Consider the following 19618-nt stretch of genomic DNA (forward strand, 5'->3'; position numbering starts at 1 on the left):
GTGACACTAATTTGACTAGATTGGATTCGTATTTGAAATAAATTCTATCGACTTCCTTGTAATTATTAGACATCGCTATCAATTAGGAAATAATTATTTAATTGAAAAAAAATCTTGTGGTATTTATGAGAAAACAACTAACAAAAAACAAATAGTTACCCTAAGAAGCTCTGGAGAAAAAGAGGCGACTCACAGGCGATTTGCACTTTGAGAGCTGCCATGGCCGTTCCGGCTGGCAGCCAGCCTATTTTTCCTGCTGGTCAGCTGCCTTCCATCATCGCCCAACCACCCACAACTACAAATAACAATCCACAACCACTGGATTATTCAAAAATTTTAAAACCTGCCACGATCAATGCTGCCATGGATGAAAAAGCTTCAGCAGTCGAACCTATTCCTCTTCGAAGGATTACGTTCTTGCATGGGAAACTAATGGTGAAGTTTACAAAGTCAGAAGTTGAGAGAATGAATGTCATTGAAGGTCTGCAATATGCAGTAGTAGGGAAGTTATCGTATGGCTGGCCAGATTTGCAGGAGTTACGTCGAATCATCCGTGCACAGGTTGGTATCAAAGGAGAATGCAACATTGGATTGCTGAGGGATAAGCATGTATTAATATGATTTACCTTATGGGAATATTATCTTAAACTTACGTCAAAAGGTACATATTATTTTAAGGCGAAAGATGGGTATGAATACCAGATGAGGCAGCTTATTTACGATGCTAAGTTTAAGGCAGGAGACGAAACACCTATGGCAATGGCATGGATTTTATTTCCTAACCTACTGCCTACTTATTTTGTCAAAGAGTGTTTATTTTCATTAGCATCTGTAGTGGGAAATCCTTTACACTTAAACTTAGCAACCATCAACAAAACAAGGCCAAGTTGTGCTCGTGTAAAGGTGCTGGTTGATTTATTGACAGACTTGCCAAAGAAAGTTCGAATGGACATAGAGAATAAAGTATCTGGTGAAGTTAAGACTACATGGGTGAAGATACAATATGACTATATGCCTAAATATTGCAAGGAATGTCGATTACAAGGTCATGGTATGATAGAGTGATGCTGCATCCAGAGTTGATAAAACAAAAAGAGAATGAGAATGGGAATCATTCTACCAATGATAATGTGGTGGATAAAGGTAGAGTTTCTGGCCCTTTGATGGTGCTTTTAAGTGGAAAAGTAGTTGGGAATGTAGGTCCCCAATGGAAGGAAGTTAGAGACAATAGAGGGCAGAACAAAGGCAAACAAACAGAAGATAATGCTACAACTGGAAAGGAAATTGTTCCAGTTAATCAACGTGAAGGGCAGCAAGTGCAAGTGGGAAATAAATTTGCAATATTGGAAGTTGAGGAAGTTGGGAATGAAGATGCTAATGTGGTGCAGAAGCAGACTCAAGCTAATAATAATGTTGTTATAGTGCAGAAGAATGGGGAAGATCATGAGGCTAATAATCAACTGGTAGTAGTAAAAGATGGTAATAATCGAACTCTTAGACCTGGTCCAATTCCTACTGGGAAAACATTAAATCCAGCAACTCCAACATTTAATCCTAGTTCTCCTGGGACTGGGGTGTCCAAGGAAGGTAACAAAGGCAGTTCAGGTGTCAAAGCTAAGGATCGAGGGAATACAAGTACTAATTGAAGAAGGAATGAGGAGCCTAGAAATACTGAATCTACTGCACAATGGGTAACAAGAGCCTTTGGAGGCAACAATGTTACAACTAATCAATCATGTCAAGAAATTCCATCACAATCGCTGGACACAATGGCCATAGCTGAGCAGGAAAACTTAAATGAGCAGCTAAATTTCTCTGGTGGTAAGTTGTGGTATGATCAGGTAGAGAAAGATCAAGAGGAAGATGAAGTTGAAGATGACAATGATGATGAGGGACAAATAGAAGAAGATGATCAAGGAGAAGATAAATATATTGTCAATGGTAAGGTGAAGTCTATTGTTGATCGAATAGAGAATGCTACATCGACAGGTGAAGAATAGGTTCTGAGTCCTAAACAGAATCAGGGGTTACAAGCTATAGTAAGCTATACAAAGGCTATAGCAAACCCTGCAGATCCTATTCATACAGTGCGAGATCCATGAGGTACAGGAGAAAATCAACAGCTTCATGTCAATGATATTACCAACCCAGCAAAGATCAATAATGATGGGGTACAACAATCTATGAGTATTACAAATAAAAGAGGAGAGGTAGGACTCACAGGAAACTCAAGAACCAACACAAGGTTTGATACTCCAGTTGATATAATTAGTCAAGCTTCTAAAGGGAATTTTAGCAAAAATTTGATTCCTAAGCCTACCAAGAACCAAATGATTCCACAGGAACGACAGGAGGATGGAGAAGAGGATTAGATGGGAAAAGGCAAAGATTTAGATGCAGAATCAACAATACAAAATTTCTTAAACGTAGAAAGATAAGGTGACATCTCTCCTATGCAAATTGAAAGAGGGAAATCGGCTGGTAGGGGCAGAAAAAAGCAGTCTAAAGAAACTCCTAGTGTGCAAGCACCTGGGGTTCAAATAAGGAGGACATTATCTAAATCCAATAATTAGTGATGAATACTATGATTTGGAATATTAGATCGGTGAACACAAACAGAGCTTTTGAAAGGCTTATAACAATGCATAGACAACATAATTTCCAGTTTATTGGCTTGATGGAACCAATGTAACAGAGTAGTAAACTGGATAGATATATGAGGACAATTGGCTTTGCTCAAGCTATTGTCAATACCTCGAACAAAATTTAGGCATTTTTTGATAAGAAATATGATGTTACAATCTTGATGGACATGGTGTAACAGTTGACTGTGAAGTTAGTAGACACTGAGGATAATAAGGAATTTATTCTTACCCTCATTTATATTAAATGTGATACAGTAGAATGAATATAGCTTTGGGACTCCATGTAAGCATTGGCAGTAGACATGACAATCCCTTGGCTCGTTGGTGGAGATTTTAATGTCATTTGTGATGAGGAGGAAAACTTTGGTGGACTGCCTGTTCATATAAATGAGGTTGATGACTTTAGGCATTGCATGAACACATGCAATATATTTGATTTGGGCTTCAAAGGGAGCATTTTTACTTGGTGGAATAGGCGTGCTGAAGAGAATTATATTTTTAAACGTTTGGACAGATACTTAGCAAATATGGAGTAACAGCAAATTTGGTCGGGGTTGGAGATCATTCATCTGTCAAAAATTGGTTCAGATCATAGTCCAATGGTGCTAAATTTCAATCCTAATACTGTTCCTGTCAATAAAGCTTTTCGGTTTTTAAATCTTTGGACCAAACATGACACTTTACTGGACGTGGTGAAAGAAAACTGGAAAACTGATTTTCATGCCAATCCATTCATCTTGTTTAAATACAAGTTGAAGAAGCTGTAGAAGGCCTTGTCAATTTGGAGCAAAGTCACGTATGGTGATATTTTCCAGTAGTTATCTAGCATAGAGGAGGTGGTGAAGGTGCATGAGACACAATTTGAGATGAGTCCTACAATTCAGAATAGGGAGAAACTTCAAAGAGTTCAGGCAGAATTGTTCAAGTACTTGGCGTTGGAGGAAGAATTTTGGAAGCAAAAATCAGGTATGTCTTGGTTTCAAGATGGATATAGAAATACCAAGTTCTTTCATATCCAAGTAAATAGAAGAAGAAAAAGATTACAATTGAGAAGAATTCAAGCTAGTGATGGGAATTGGCTAGAGGAGAATGATGAAATGGCTGCCGAAGCTGTGAGATTTTTTCAAGATCAATTTACTGAAGCTATAGTCCCTAGTTGTTTTGGGATATTAGATCATATTCCTCATATGCTAAATAATGAGCAGAATTATGATTTAATGAGACAGCCTACTTGTAAAGAAGTTAAACTGGCAGTGTTTGGATTAAATAGTGAGAGCGCTGGAGGGCCAGATGGTTTCAATGGGAAGTTTTTTTAATGCTGCTGGGATATAATTGGAGAGGATGTGGTAAAAATGGTTAAAGCTTTCTTTAATGGGCAAGATCTACCTATGTTTGTGACTCACACAAATTTGGTTTTATTGCCAAAAAAGAAGGAGGTGATTACATTTTCAGATATGAGGCCTATTAGCCTAAGCAATTTCTTCAACAAAATTTTCTCAAGGGTCATACATGAGAGGTAGTGAACACACTTCCTACTCTTATCTCTGATGAACAGGCAGGCTTTGTGAAGGGTAGAAGCATTGTGGAGAATGCTTTATTAACTCAAGAGATAATCACTGATATGCGACTAAGAACCAAGGAAGGCCTAATGTAGTAATTAAATTAGACATGGAGAAGGCTTATGATCGATTATCTTGGCTATTTTTGACCAAGGTACTGAAGAAAATGGGCTTTTGTGAGAGATTCATAGGCATGGTTTTTGGCTTAGTATCTAATAATTAGTACTCAGTTCTTCTCAATGGGCAACCGTATGGTTTCTTTAAATCTACTAAAGGAGTTAAGCAAGGTGATCCATTGTCACCTACTCTATTCATATTGGCAGCTGAGGCATTATCAAGGGAATTGAATCCACTTCACTTGAATTTATATTTTTGTGGCTATGGGTTACCAAAGTGGAGTCCTAATATTAATTACTTATCATATGCAGATGATACCATCATTTTTTCTTCATCGGATGCCACCTCGCTTCATTTGATCATGGATGTACTAAGTGCCTATGAAGTTGCCTTTGGACAGTTGATAAATAAAGCAAAGTTAGTAGTGCATCTACATCATTCAGCAAGTGAAGTAGTTGTGGCGAAGGTACAAAGGATCACTAGAATTGGTCGTCAAGATTTCTCATTCATTTGTCTTTGGATGTCCTATTTTTTGCACAAGAAGAAAGATGGTTTTTTATCGAGGACTCATAAAAAGATACTCGATAAATTGCAATCTTGAAAAGGTAAGTTGTTGTCGATTGGAGGAAGGGCAGTTTTAATATCCCATGTTTTACAAAGTATGCCAATCCTTTTTCTCTCAGCTGTCAATCCTCTTGCTTTCGTGATCAATAAGCTGCACAAATTATTTGCAAGGTTATTTTGGAGTAATTCAGTAGATGGAAGAGCGAGACACTGGACATCTTGGGATAAACTATGCCTGCCATGTGAGGAAGGGGGTGTAGGCTTTCGTTCTCTACATGATGTGTCAAAAGCTCTTTTTGTAAGTTATGGTGGAACTTCAGAACTAAACCATCTTTATAGATCTCTTTCATGTGTCAAAAGTATTGTAAGAAGATGAACGCATTGGTGGTGCCTTGGAGATATGGATCACATGTTTGGAGGAAGATGTTAGAAGTAAGGGATCTTGTTGAGCATCACATATTATGGAAACCAAGAATGGGATCATCGCTTTTTTGGTTTGATAATTGGACAGGATTGGGAGCTCTCTATTTTGTTACACCTCTAGATTTCTATTGTGACGAATCAATTCATAATATTTATGATGTGTTGTCGTAGGGGACATGGGATGAAGACAAAGTAAGATAAATATTGCCACAGGATCTTGCCTCACATATTCTGGAAAATGTGAAACCTCCAGATTCAATTGATGTACTGGAAAAACCAATATGGTCTCTTGAAACTCAAGGTGAATTTACAGTAAAATCTGCATGGAAATTTTTGAGGAGTAGAAGAGATAGTGCCGTCACATATAAGAATATGTGGGTGAAAGGGCTTCCACTTAAAATATCATTCTTTATGTGAAAATTGTAGAGAGGAAAACTACCATTAGATGATGCTATTCAAAGGATGTGGTATTGTATGCCTTCAAGATGTTGGTGTTGTGTGAATTCGGAGGAAGAAATAGTGGCACATGTATTTTTCAAAACATATGCAGCTAGGAAGGTGTGGTCATATTTCTTATCTTTTGCAGGGATATCTTTTGAGGGATTAAATTTGCACCAAACAATTGTGAAATGCTGGACAGTAAAGGTGATTCCAAGGCTTCAACCAATATTTCAAACTCTACCTTGCATTATAGTTTGGGAGTTATGGAAGAGAAGGAATAGCTACAAATATGGAGATGTGGTGTCTATTAACAGAGTTATGTACCAAGTATCAACCATAATCCGGTCGTTTGTCAAGGTGAGAAAGCCAGGTATTCGAAATGTGCCATATAGATGGCCAGACATTCTGCAAATGATGGAGAATTACACACCTAGGCTGAAGGTGAATAAGGTATTGTAGGAGTTTCCAATGGAATAATGGATAAAAATCAATATGGATGGGGCATCAAGGGGCAACCCAGTCAGGAGTGCGATTGGTTATGTGATAAGGGATGAACATGGAGATGTTATTTATGCAAGAGGCAAGGAAATTCAAGAAGTGACAAACATAGTAGCGGAGGCAATGGCAATTCTTGAGGCCTTGGAGTACTGTATGCATAATGTTCTATCTAATACTTGGCTCCAAACAGATCTTATGTTGCTCAAAAAGGTTATTGAATGAATTTGGAAATCTCCTTGGATTATTGATGTGGTCAAGAAAATAAAGGAAATGCTAGAGGTATGTACTGGTAGAGTGTCTCACATTTATAGGGAAGGGAACAAATTGGCGGATCATTTGAAAAATTATGCTTTGGATGTTGGATCTATTGAATGCCATGGATTTTACCATCTAGACACATATGGGAGGAGGATTGTGAATGATGACAAATTACAATATCCATATTTGCGTATCAAGGTTACAAGAAGTTAGGAGAGAAGGAGGAAAGGAGTGCTATGGGGAAGGATAAGAGCAGGGATGTCACGATGGATCACCATTCTCAAATCTTTATAGAGGAGAGGGTGGTGATTTTGGTTTATGCTAACAGTGTTTGCTTTTTTGCAGGAGACGATATTGTGTCCATGCCTTATTTTTTAGTGCATGCTCATAGGGTGGTATTAACACTTAGTGTTCATTCCCTTGAAGGACTACCAAAGATAAGCACAAGCATGGAAGCAAGGAGAAAATCGAGCATTATATGTTCCAGCAGTGTCATGTTGAATCCAAAATTAGAAGGCCATATACTAGGGTCACACACACGTAGCACTGCACAAATCTTTAAGGAGTCACAGCTCAAAGGGAGGACACAATTGAAGACTAAACTCAGCGGAACACCTCCCAGAACAAGTCTAGCTGAAGGTTCTGCATGCATAAGAAGGACACTGCCTAGACTTTTCTTTGCATCATTCACAAGAGGTATGTGTCTTTAGCAAACAAACTTGGGAACAAATGAAGTGTTATGGCATATCAACTCCTCAAAGGTTAAGGAAGTGAGGTATCCAGGTTTTCACTCAAATCAATAGTGGAGATCACACGCAAATCTCATTAAAATGTGTTGGTTTAACTGTTTACAATTCTGGTGCATGGTGGAAACTAGTAAGCATGCGTGTGGAAGTGATTGTTTGTGGATCAAAAATCCAAAAGATTCTAAGAATCCAACAGCACATACAGGGAGTCAGGCAAAAATCATGGTAGAACACCTTGGTGCTGAAGGAGCGCACACAGTCAATCTGCTCAGAAACTGTAGGGTAATAAGGTCAGGTCTGCCTTATTCCCAACCTTGGATGCAAATCACTTACATGGAAGATCATTTCACAATTGTGATACTATCAGTGCATAAGGGAGTCTACACTACACGAGGAGTGATGCTCAAGTTATGGGCAATGCGGATATATTATGGCCACTACTGTAATAGGCTAGTTTTTAAATTTTATACGTGATTGTCTAGATCAAAATGTAATATCAGTTTTGGATATCACAGGCCCAAAATTGGTAATAGGATCTATGTACTAGACATATCTTATGGTCTTACTCTTTGTAAGACAACATGCTACTTTATGTTTGTTTTTTATTATATATATAAAAACTAGCTCAAGGCACCTCGCCTAGTGGATTTGCTTACAAAAAATGTCAACTACTACAATGGTGTTGTCGGGATTATTATTTTATTTTTTAAAGGACAATAAATTAATAAAATATCCTAATATTTGAAAAATAGGATAATTATCAATAAATTATTTAAAATTTAGAAAAATGCACAAAATGGTAGTATTTAACTAATTACAATAAAATGATAAAAATTCCTATATTCTGTGAAAATAGGAATAATTATCCATAAATTGCATTAAAGTTAAATAATGTTCAAAAACTATATTTTTATTATGTTTTGATTAGGAAGCCTGTAGAAGTTAATTTTAAATATGGGAGGTCAAAATTGAGTGTCAACATCAGGTGCTACGAAGATGTATCATGATTTGAAGCAGCATTACTAGTGGCGGAGGACGAAGAAAGACGTTGTTGGGCATAGTTTATAGTGTTTGCATAGTTAACAGGTGGTTTGCTTCAGAAGATAGATATACTGGAGTGGAAGTAGGAGCGCATTACTACGGACTTTGAGGAAGTTTGATGCTATTTGGGGCATTATGGATAGGTTGACCAAGTCTGCACATTTCATTCCAGTGATGACTTCTTACACTTCAGAGAAGTTGGCTAAGATCTATATTAGAGAGATTGTTCTCTTGATTGGTGTGCATGTCTCTATCATTTTAGACCGTGGTACTCAGTTCACGTCGCACTTTTGGAGAGATATTATGAGAGAATTGGGTACGCGGGTTGAGCTTAACATTGTATTTCACCCACAGATAGATGGGAAGTTTGAGAGGACTATTCAAATCCTTGAGGATTTGTTGAGGTCCTGTGTCATTGATTTTGAAGGCCATTGGGATCAATTCCTACCATTGGTGGAGTTTTCTTACAAAAACAACTACATGTCCAGTATCCAGATGGTTCTGTATGAGACTTTATATGGGAGGAAGTGTCGCTCTCTAATTTTTTTGGTTTGAGCCTAATAAGGCTAGGTTATTGGGTACAAGTTTGATTCGTGATGCCTTGGAGAAGGTGAAGTTGATTCAGGAGTGACTTCATACAATCCAGTACATGAAGAAGAGTTATGTCAATAGGAAGGTTCGTAATGTTGCTTTCATCGAGGGTTAAAAGGTTCTTCTTAGAGTTTCACCAATAAAGGGCGTGATGAGGTTTGGAAAGAAGAGTAAGCTGAGCCGAGGTTTATTTGTCCATTTGAGGTACTGGAGAGAGTTGGCGAGGTTGCTTATAGGATTTCTTTGCCTCCTAGTCTTTCGAGAGTTCATCTAGTATTCCATGTTTCTATGCTCCAGAAGTGTCATGAAGATAAGTCTCATATTTATGGCTTCAGCATGGTGGAATTAGATGAGAATCTGGCTTATGAAGAGGAATCGGTTGCCATTTTTGATAGGCAGGTTCGGAAGTTAAGATAAAAGGAGATCGTGTCAGTGAAGGTTCTTTCAAGAGGAAAACCGAGCAAGGATGCTACTTGGGAGACCGAGTTAGATATGCAGAGTAGATATCCACACCTTTTCAGTAGCTCAAGTATGTTTCTTAACCCGTTCAAAGACTAACATTTATTTTATAGGTGGAGAAAATAATGACTCGATCAACCATTTTTAGTATTAGAGTATCATTACCTTATTTGATGTTTTCCATATGCGTACTTGATGTTTTGTGACTTGCGGGGATGGGTGGTTTGATTTTCATGGGATTCTGGGGTGATTTGGAACACTTGATTTTATTTTGGAAGCCTTAAGTTGTAAGAGTTGACCATGGTTTGACTTCTTTAATAGACAACCCCGAATTGGTGATTTGATGGTTCTAATAGGTTTGTATACTGATTTTGGACTGAGGCGTATATTCAGATTTGGATTTGGACGTTCCTAAAAGGTTTTGGCTCTGTTTGTCGAAAGTTGGCAATTTGAAGAACTGGAGTCTTCTTAAGTTTGACCAATGATTGATATTGATGTTATCAAAATCCGATTGTTGTTTCAGGACTTGGGATAGGGTTTTATTCGTGTATTAAAGTTGTATGCAAATTTTGGTTAAGACCCGAGGTGTGTATGCATTAATCACACGCTTGGTTGGATGCTTGAGAGTTTATGATCTTAAGAGAGTTCAATGTGTGGCTTAGCCTTTGATTCTTAGATGTGATGATTTCTTATGTTTTTCCAGGCTTTGGATAGGTCGTGGTAGTATTTATGGACTTGTTGGTATGATTGACGGGGTCGGGGGTGGCTCGGGTGAGTTTCGGACCACCTAGAGCATTGGGGTTGCAGATTTTGCATGTGTGAGAAGTGTCCATCGCGATCGTGGGCAGGTATCATGATCGTGTAGAGTTTATTTAGGGTTGGGAATATTGTGCTTCGTGTTCGCCGAAGGAGGGCCGATATTTGTGAAGAAGGAGTTGAGGCAGGGAGAGTAGCCTTCGCGTTTGTAGAGGTTGGGTCGCGTTAGCGATGAAGGCTGGGCAGGAGGCTTCATGTTTGCGAGGGGAGATGTCGCATTCACGTAGGGGGAGCAGGCGAGTCTTTGAAATCACGAGGGTGATTCTGCAGTGGCATAGAAGGTTTTTTGGGTAGAATCATTTTTCCTCTTTGCGAACGCGAGGCTTGGGCCGCATTCGTGATGGTTAGTGCTGGGAAGACTACTTAAGTTGTTATTTTCGGAATATTTATCCATTCTCTCATATGTTGAACCCTAGTCTTGGAGAGGGGTATATTTTCAATGGGATTTCCATACAAGGCTAGAGAGTAAGTGATTTTTACTATTTGTGGTTATATTTCAAAAATATATATGGATTATTAATACCTAAAATATGGAATTTTGAAGTAAAAGTTGGAGTTTTGCCTACAACCTAAGAAAATTAAGGTTTTGAGCTATGATTTCGACTTAGGATTTAAAAAAAATACATATTTGGACGCATGGGGTTATGGGTAGTCGGTATCTACCCCTAGACTCGTGTTTTGATCATGTGGGCCCCTGTTGACTATTTGAGAACTGATTAAAGATTGAAGGTTTATTATTTGGAATTGATCCCTATAATATTATTTAACTTTATTAAATATTATTTGGCTAGATTCAAGCCAGTTGGAGGGGCGAGTTTGGAGGGTTGATTTGACATTCTAAGGTAAGTATCTTACCTAACCTTGTTGTGGGAAAATAACCTGTCATGCCCCAAACCTGGGGAGGTGTGGCTGGCACCCGGTGCCAGACTGGCTCGAGCGAACCCCTCTGTAACCCATGATCATTCGACGAAAACCAGAAAGTAAATAGTTCGAGTTAGTTGAACTTATTCTTTTTGTAACTATTATGGGTCAACATGGCCACAACTCATAATGTATAACTGTAAGTGGGCAAATGTTGTATTAGCGATCCATCGTACGTAAAACATGAATAAACACGGCCGTCAAGGCCTCTGACATACTGTACATAATGAACCTATTTCTACAAATCCTATAAGAGTATTCAACATCAAACGGGACAGGGCCCCAGCCCCCGTCTTTAGCAAAACTCTGACACAATGACTTATAGACTCGGCTGCACTCCAAATGAAGTGGAGTCTTACCAATCCTTCGTTGAATGCTAACCTCGTCTACTATGAGGGCTCATCAAACTGATTACCTACACCTGCAAACATGAATGCAGCGCCCACAACAAAAGGACGCCAGTATGAATAATATACCGAGTATGTAAGGAAGAACTGAAACATAACAATAAGTCAACATTAATGAGAGAGATATAAGAATCAACACGAACCTCTGAAGTGCCATCGTATATGCATACTAATTATACTTTTATATATAATGCCTCTCTTAGGGACTATTATCCATATCGTAACATGACTGCCCAACTGATCAGTGGTAACTGCCCGACCGGCCGTAGCTCGGTGGTAAATGTATAACTGCCCAACTAGTAGTAACTGCCCGACCGGTTGTAGTACGGTGGTAAATAGGTAACTGCCCGACCAGCCATAGCTCGGTGGTAAATGCATGACTGCCCGACCAGCCATAGCACGGTGGTAAATGCGTAATTGCCCAACCGGATGTAGCTCGGTGGTAAATACATGACTGGTAAATGAAGATGCATATATCATTACATTATGAATATTAACTTCGTTATCGTATGCCTCAATAGGGACTTAGAAACATACTTAGACATACTTTGAGTTATATTTTACAGTAATGAATCACGTAGGCATCCTTATGTACTAAGAGTAGAATCATTTATGATATAACATTATATTTACGTATCATTACTTGGATCATGCCAAAAGAAGGAAGAATTAGCCTTAACATACCTTAATTGCTCGTATGAACTCGTAGAAGATTATAGACAACGGATCAAACCTAGATCACCTTCTTTAATGCTTCCCGACACCTTACTTTATTACAAAGAAATCTCCAATTTGCAATTATCCAGAGGAAACTGACGTGGGTATAACATCTATGTCACTTTTTGTGTTTTCCTCAATCATAGAACTTAGTACTCACTTTGTTGAGAAGGAATATGAGTTATCTCCTAAAAAATGGAGGAGGAACATTGCTGGTTACACAATTAAATGATGGGATGCTACACACAAAAGTGAAAGTCACGTTGCTGCCTTCATTTGCCTCTATCCAAGACCTTTGTGTCACTTTAAAGATAAATTACCTCCCACTCCTCAAAAATGGAATACATCACTCCTCAAATATTTATGTCTTGCTGCTGAACACTAGTTCTTTTAAGAAAAATGAATAACTAAATTTAGTTAGATAATGAATTCGGACTCCACATAATAGAGTGTTGGCCCCGTAACATGAATACACCTAATAAAGAACTAAACTCCAAAGATGCCACCTCATAACTTATAATGCTTAGTCATTCTACTTACTACACGTGGATTGATGCCTTCAACAATAATTATCCACTAATTAATCTATTAATCTTTCACTAAAATCTAATATTTAACCAATTAACCACATAATTAATTTCTAGGTCTCATTTCACCTAAATACTAATATACTTCATATACCTTACTATAATATACTTTACTATCATAAGAGACCTCTTTTACTGAGGATGGAAAGACCTTTTTCACTCATATGCCCCAATCGCATATGCCACAATTTGGTGATGTCAGAATCTGATTTATCTGATATTAAAACTGCAGCAGCACCTGTAACAGTAGATCCCAAAAGAGTATACAACGTACCAGATCTGCGTGCTTTCATGATCACAAGAGCACCGTGAGAAATTTTCAGAACTTCACATTCACCTGTGTACTTGCACCTAAGAGATTCTAGAGTGCCCAAAGAGATGAGATTTTTCTTTAAGTCAGGAACATGTCTAACATCGGTGAGAGTTCTCACCACACTATTATGCATTTTGATTCGGACTGTACATTTTTCAATAACTTTGCAGACAGCATTGTTGCCCATCAAGACAACTCCACCTCCAATAGATTCATATGTGGTAAATAAATTCCGAGTGGGACACATATGATAAGAACAACCCGAATCTGAAATCCACTCATTGATAGATTTGAAACTATTATTAGTTGCTAAAGAAATAGTTACCTCAGTCTCATCAGTAGCTACACTTGCTTCGGCAGTGTCATTATTTTTGTGCTCATTTTTCTTTTCTGTATGCTTTTCTTTGTTTTTCAATTTAAAGCATTCAGAAATAATGTGACCTTTCTTATGACAATATTTGCACATGACATTTCTGTATCTGGATTTTGACCTTGATTTAGGTTTCTCACTACTTGAATCTTTCTTATTGGATCTACCTCTTATGAATAAGCCTTCCCCTTGGTTCCCACTAGTTTTCCCAGTAATATCTCTATCTATTTGTTCTTTTGATTTCAAAATAGATTTGATATCTTTATAAGAGATATTATCCTTTCCATAAAGCATAGTATCTCTTATATGTTTAAACGACTGGGGTAAGGAAACAAGCAATAACACAACTTGATCCTCATCTTTGATTTCAGCATCTATGTTACTTAAATCCATAAGAAGAGAATCAAAAGTATCAAGATGAGTAAGTATAGAGGTACCTTCAGCCATACGAAAAGTGTAGAGTTTTTGCTTTAGGTAGAGTCTATTTTCTACTGTTCTTTTCATATATAGGGTTTTAAGCTTTTCCCATATGCCTTTGGCTGAGCTTTCTGCTGCAACTTCACGTAAAACCTCATTTAAAAGATTTAAAATATTACTTGCTTTTGCCTTTTTGTCTATGACGACAAACTTCTCGTCCGTCATTTTATCTGGCATCTTCTCCTTTCCTTGCAGTGCCAAATCTAAGCCATCCTGAATTAGGATAGCTTCCATCTTTAATTGCCACATTCTGAAGTTTGCACTTCGGTCAAATTTCTCAACATAAGACTTTGTTAGAGTCATTTTGGCTATTTAAACTAACCCGGTTAGATCTGGCTCTGATACTAATTTGTTAGGATCGGAAACCCGGGTAGTGCAAAATTTAGCCAAACAACGGTATAATGACAACAACAAAGACAATGGAAGTTGATAATAACAGCAATTAAAAAAATATAAATAAGACACAAATTTAACGTGGTTCAGTCAAGGTGACCTACGCCCACAAGCGGAGAGGAGCAATTTCACTATACCAACAAGAGTACAAAAGAGAGTATAAAATTAGAGTAATTACTCTAATTAATCCCAAATACCCCAAGAGAATAACCTCACAAGATCACTCCAAAGAAAAGGTTCACACAAGTGTTTCCCAACACTCACTCTCTTACAAAATACTGTATAATAAAATAAAGGAGAAGAAAGAAAGATAAGAGTGAAAAGCTCTTGAATTGGTGTGTTTACAAATGAGGAGAAACTCCTCTATTTATAGCAAGAAATCCTTAGCCTAATAATGGATATTATGTCATGGCAAATGTCATGAACCACAAATTTGTTGTACAGGCACATACAGGTACACCAATTCTGGACAAATAGAGAGGCAAGGAATATATACAAATAGCATTTTAAGGTTATTTGGACCAGAGCCTAAAAGTGTTTCTCAAATGGATAGACTGCAACATATAATTTTGGGTAACCTATGTACAATAAAAATGACAAGCTTACTAGATATATGCAGAAATGGAAGAGTTGCATATTGTGCCTACTGACTAGGAGTGAATTCGTGATGATTGAGGATTGAGTATTGAAAAAGGAATTGTTTTCCACAGGCCAGATTAAGCAAACGCCAAACAATATTGGTAAACACATTCTCTTGAGCTTCCTTGATCCAAAAACTAGTTGCTGCTAGACATACTCTAGAAATTCCAATTCTTTCCTAAAACTAAGCATACATCAAGGGCAGCAAACAATCAAAACTACCACAACATCAATGACCAAAAAATGATTAATCAATCATTTTGGGGTCACTGGTCTAGCACCAGACATGTCTATAACCACAAAATGATTAACCATTCAATTCTCGGTTGTAAGTTGTACCTTTACAATTTTCTTTATAGTTTCCATAGATATTTACTAATAAAAATTTAGTGAAAATTCAGTGAATCTAAATGGCAGTCATCATTCATAAATGCATGAAATAGATGTTAGCAAAGTAAAGCCATAAATTTCTCAAACTCTGAGACTCTAGAGGGAGAGTAATCTATGTTGGCTCTTTGATTTAATATTTGACCAGAAGTTCAGTAATAGTATTAGCATAATAAACGGAGTCTCTACCAACTCACTTGAGGACGTATATTTTTATTTGAGTTTCTAAGTCTTAAGACATCTCTCTATGATGGATGGTAGTCAGCTACACATAATCATGTAAATACAACCAAAACGGCCGACGACACACAAAGCCACTTCACAGGATGGATGATTACTAGTTGAAACTAAACTAATAATCCTATGCTACAGTCTGTTAAGGTTTGCATTAATATATTTCTTACATAATGCTTTTCACTTATAGAAAGAAAAAATGAATAGAACAAAAAAGAGTTTATGTGAAAGCACAGAAAGGTACCACGAGACGACGGAGTATTTCCAGCTACATTATGCATATTGGGTGATTGTGGTATTCGCTCATGGCCACGGTTGATATCAACGACCTGATAAATATTAAGACGAAATTATTTTATAAGGTTAAAATTTTAGAAAATACGCCTAAAACTTTTGAAATTGAGTTACCTGTCCAATTGAGACTCCATTGATATTCTGAGGCATATGTATCTCATTTGGAGCAATTTTTCTCATGACTTGCCGCATCCATGATAGTTCTTGTCTCGTAAAACTCATTTCATCATTTTGTTTTTCATTTAACTCTGTTATCTCGTGCTTTAGTTTTTGTACAACCTCATCAGAAGAATCCTCTATAAAAATATTTGCTAAGGAAGATCTACTGCCCCACAGCATAGAACGAGTTGGACCAAGTCCTAAACCACGAACATACCTACTTTTATCATTTCCCAACACTTGGAAATACACATTTCCTTCCCAAGCAACACTGCGGGGAGGCTGGTCATTTGATCCGTCAGTATCCCTCAACCTTTCGTTCATCATGTCCTGATTAATTAAGGGCATAACATAGTTAACAATAGAGATAAATTTAATACACCATAAATCCAATTTTCAATTCAGTTATTCTCATTAGGTTTTCCTTTTTTTAAATCTGTTTCCTAGTTCAAGAAATAAAAGAAAGAGAAGAAATCTTACAACTGCCTTTGCAGACTCCTCATCCAATAGTCTACCATCCTTACGGTTTTTGTGTGTAAGTATAAAAATTTTTGCTCGTGTAGGCTCTATACCATTCTTGGCCTATTACAATAAAATTGATGTCAAATTTGCGCGATAAAAGAGTGTTAAAATATTTTATTTCGGAATTACACGTGTACCTGTTCATCCATTAAGGTGGCAATACTTTTGGATCCTCCTGTGTGAGGCATATTTTGTTTGGCCCTATTATTTCTATTTGTCTGGGTACGCCTCTGTCATTGCAACATAAAATAATCAAAACAATATAGCAATTAGCAACTAATGAAAATAATCAAAAGACTATAACAATAAGCAACTAATTGTGCATTTTTAAGATTTTAAAGTTTATAGCTTAGCTTTATCAGAAAGCCAATAAGAAACAAGACCAGTCTATTGATCCCTTGGTATGCGACTTGCTGGTCTATTCTTCAACAAAGTATCTTTGGTCTTATATTTTTCCAAATATTCACTTTTTAAATCGCACTTGTACTCTTTCCATTTTTTTTTCCAATTGACTTTAAGACATACGCTTCTCCACGTGTTGGGATAGAGAACTTTTTCTAAAAACCAATAAATGTTTCCCAAAAATAAACATTTATCAATAAAAATTATTACAACAACAACAGCAATAATAATAATAATAATAATAATAATAATAATAATAATAATAATAATAATAATAATAATAATAATAATAATAATAATAATAATAATAATAATAATAATAATAATAACAACTCCATACCCTTACAAACTCTAGCAATTTCTTCTTTTCTTCTTTATCAAAACTTCGCCAATCATCTATGTGTAGAGGTGTTAGATCTGGAGTTCTTGCGATAATGCCTAGAAAGCTAGCAAGCTTTCGACCCTCTTTTCCGATGGCTTGGTTATGATTATTAAATTGCACAGTAATTTTCTTCTCTGGAGGCAATTTCCAAATATCTTTTAATAATGTAGGCCCACGAACCTTCCTAACTTCTGAATTGCCTAACATGAAAAAGAAATTGAATGTCATGAAATTCATATACAGAATATCTATTTCCTTGAAAACAGTAAGAAATGCACATTAAAATATTATTTGGTATTAGAACACCAGTTTCTAGTTTATTTTTGTGACAAGAGTGGATTGCTCTAGTGGTGAGCACCCTCAACTTCCAACCAAGAGGTTGTGAGTTCGAGTCACCCCAAGAGCAAGGTGAGGGTTCTTGGAGGGAGGTAGCCGAGGGTCTATCGGAAACAACCTCTCTACCTCAGGGAAGTGGTAAGATCTGCGTACACACTACACTCCCCAAAACCCACGAGTGGGACTATACTGGGTTGTTGTTATTTCTAGTTTATTTTTGTACTCTTACTCTTTCAGTTTCTGTTTCTGTATCTACATTCTATGAAAGTTCCTTTGTTTTAAGATGACGTTTTTTTTACTAATGACAAAGCGAAATAACGAATTTAGTACTATTTTGAGGCTCCACAATATCTGAATCTTAGGAGATAGATTAAAGTCTTTTTTCATCGATTATCAGTTATTACTCTACTTAACACCAGTCAAGAGAAAAAAGGAACAAGAAAAGACACAATGTACTATTTAATTTACTGGAAACAAGACTACATATGTAAAAGGAAAAAAAGCCAATGCTACAAACAAAATAAAAACAAAGAATAACATGGCTATCGAAAGTAGAAAATGAGAATAAACAAAATAACTGAACAATCAATTTTAATAAACCAGAAACCTAAACCATATAGATAAATCATAACTTAAGAAAGAGACAAACATTATGATAATATTAACACATACATTATCTTCATACTTAGGTTTATTGTAAACAAAAACAAATATTCAAATTACCTTTCCTGAACAGAAAAATCAAAAAACAAATTGTGCAGAGCAAATTTTTTTCAGGTAAGATAGTAAAAGAAAATACAAAAAAAAGGTATGAAAAAAATCAAAGAAGATTAAGATATACCAATTCAAAACACGGCTTGAACCTGATACAATTTCAGGACGATAATCATTAAGAAGCATCTAAGACGACCGCTTGAAAACTATAACTAAACTTCATTATAATGCAATTTTGCTCAATGAATCAACACCATTTAAACACCTAATAAGCCGCAATATACAAAACGAATTCATGAAAACTAAATAACACTATTAAACTGTGGAAAACCTAACTACCCAAAACTGTTTTTTTAAAAAATCTTTAATTGCCACATGAATTCCATGGAATGAAATTTCAGATTTTTTTCACCATTAAATTTCACTATTGACACATCAGAATGATAAAAAAGTGTTCAACCTGAAGTTTAATTTGATATTTGAATTTTGAGAAGTTAATATATATAAAATAATTGGGATGGAGAAGTAGCACCATAGAATCCAGAGATATAGCACCAAAATAAATATATCTCAGTAAGCAAAAAGTGCAAACCAAATTAAAGTTATAATTATCAATAGAAAAAGTTTCATCCTTCACTTCAAGAACATGAATCAATCTGATAAAATCCTAAAAGTTAGAGATAGAGATAGAGGTGTATGTTTACCCGAAAAATCGGATAACGTTGAATTTATGTATGGTTCTAAGGGTAAGTAGATTCCTTTGATCTGAAGATAACAATACACGTATTTATGATGTAAAATAGGAAATGATGAACAAAGATACTTAGTGAGCTTTAGAAAGATAAACACAATGAATTCTTAATCCCAGGGAAGATGTCTTTTATTATAATCTATCTTGCCCTTTATAGCCAAGGATCACTACTTTATTTATAGCAACATAATGGAATAATATTACTAGTGGAGGACCCATGATGGTGTGTCTCCTCCTTAATTCCTGCCAAGATTCTCTCCTTTGGTGCGGTTGTAACATCTTTTTGTCTGTGAGCTCGATACCGACTCGAGCTCGGTGTCGGATCGGAACCTCGGCCTTGGTTTCGAGCATGGTGATCACTTTCGGGCATCAATGTTTGGGACCTGTATCGGTCGATATTACCTCGGTCGATTCGGACGCCCCTAGCTCGACGCCCCCGTCTAGGAATTCGTTCG

At 36.7% G+C, this 19618-nt stretch overlaps 2 protein-coding genes across 2 annotated transcripts; both read left to right on the plus strand.

Moving 5' to 3' along the window:
* Window positions 1-219: 219 nt before the first annotated feature.
* Window positions 220-1065, plus strand: LOC142169650 (uncharacterized). Its single transcript, XM_075231543.1, has 2 exons — window positions 220-561; window positions 679-1065. The coding sequence occupies exons 1-2, from the start codon at window positions 220-222 to the stop codon at window positions 1063-1065; spliced, it is 729 nt and encodes a 242-aa protein (XP_075087644.1).
* Window positions 1066-3511: 2446 nt separating this feature from the next.
* On the plus strand, window positions 3512-3961 carry LOC142169651 (uncharacterized). Its single transcript, XM_075231544.1, has one exon. It carries the CDS (start codon window positions 3512-3514, stop codon window positions 3959-3961), a length of 450 nt encoding a protein of 149 aa, XP_075087645.1.
* Window positions 3962-19618: the final 15657 nt, after the last annotated feature.

This window comes from Nicotiana tabacum, chromosome 15 (assembly GCF_000715075.1).
Source record: "Nicotiana tabacum cultivar K326 chromosome 15, ASM71507v2, whole genome shotgun sequence".
Classification (NCBI taxonomy): Eukaryota; Viridiplantae; Streptophyta; class Magnoliopsida; order Solanales; family Solanaceae; genus Nicotiana; species Nicotiana tabacum.

What these genes read in the sequence shown, in the direction of transcription:
- LOC142169650 (XM_075231543.1), top strand. Translation starts at nt 220, where the DNA reads ATGGCCGTTCCGGCTGGCAGCCAGCCTATTTTTCCTGCTGGTCAGCTG. An exon ending in GTCGAATCATCCGTGCACAG is followed by an intron (nt 562 to 678) that starts GTTGGTATCAAA and finishes TATTATTTTAAG; the next exon opens with GCGAAAGATGGGTATGAATA.
- LOC142169651 (XM_075231544.1), top strand. Translation starts at nt 3,512, where the DNA reads ATGAGTCCTACAATTCAGAATAGGGAGAAACTTCAAAGAGTTCAGGCA.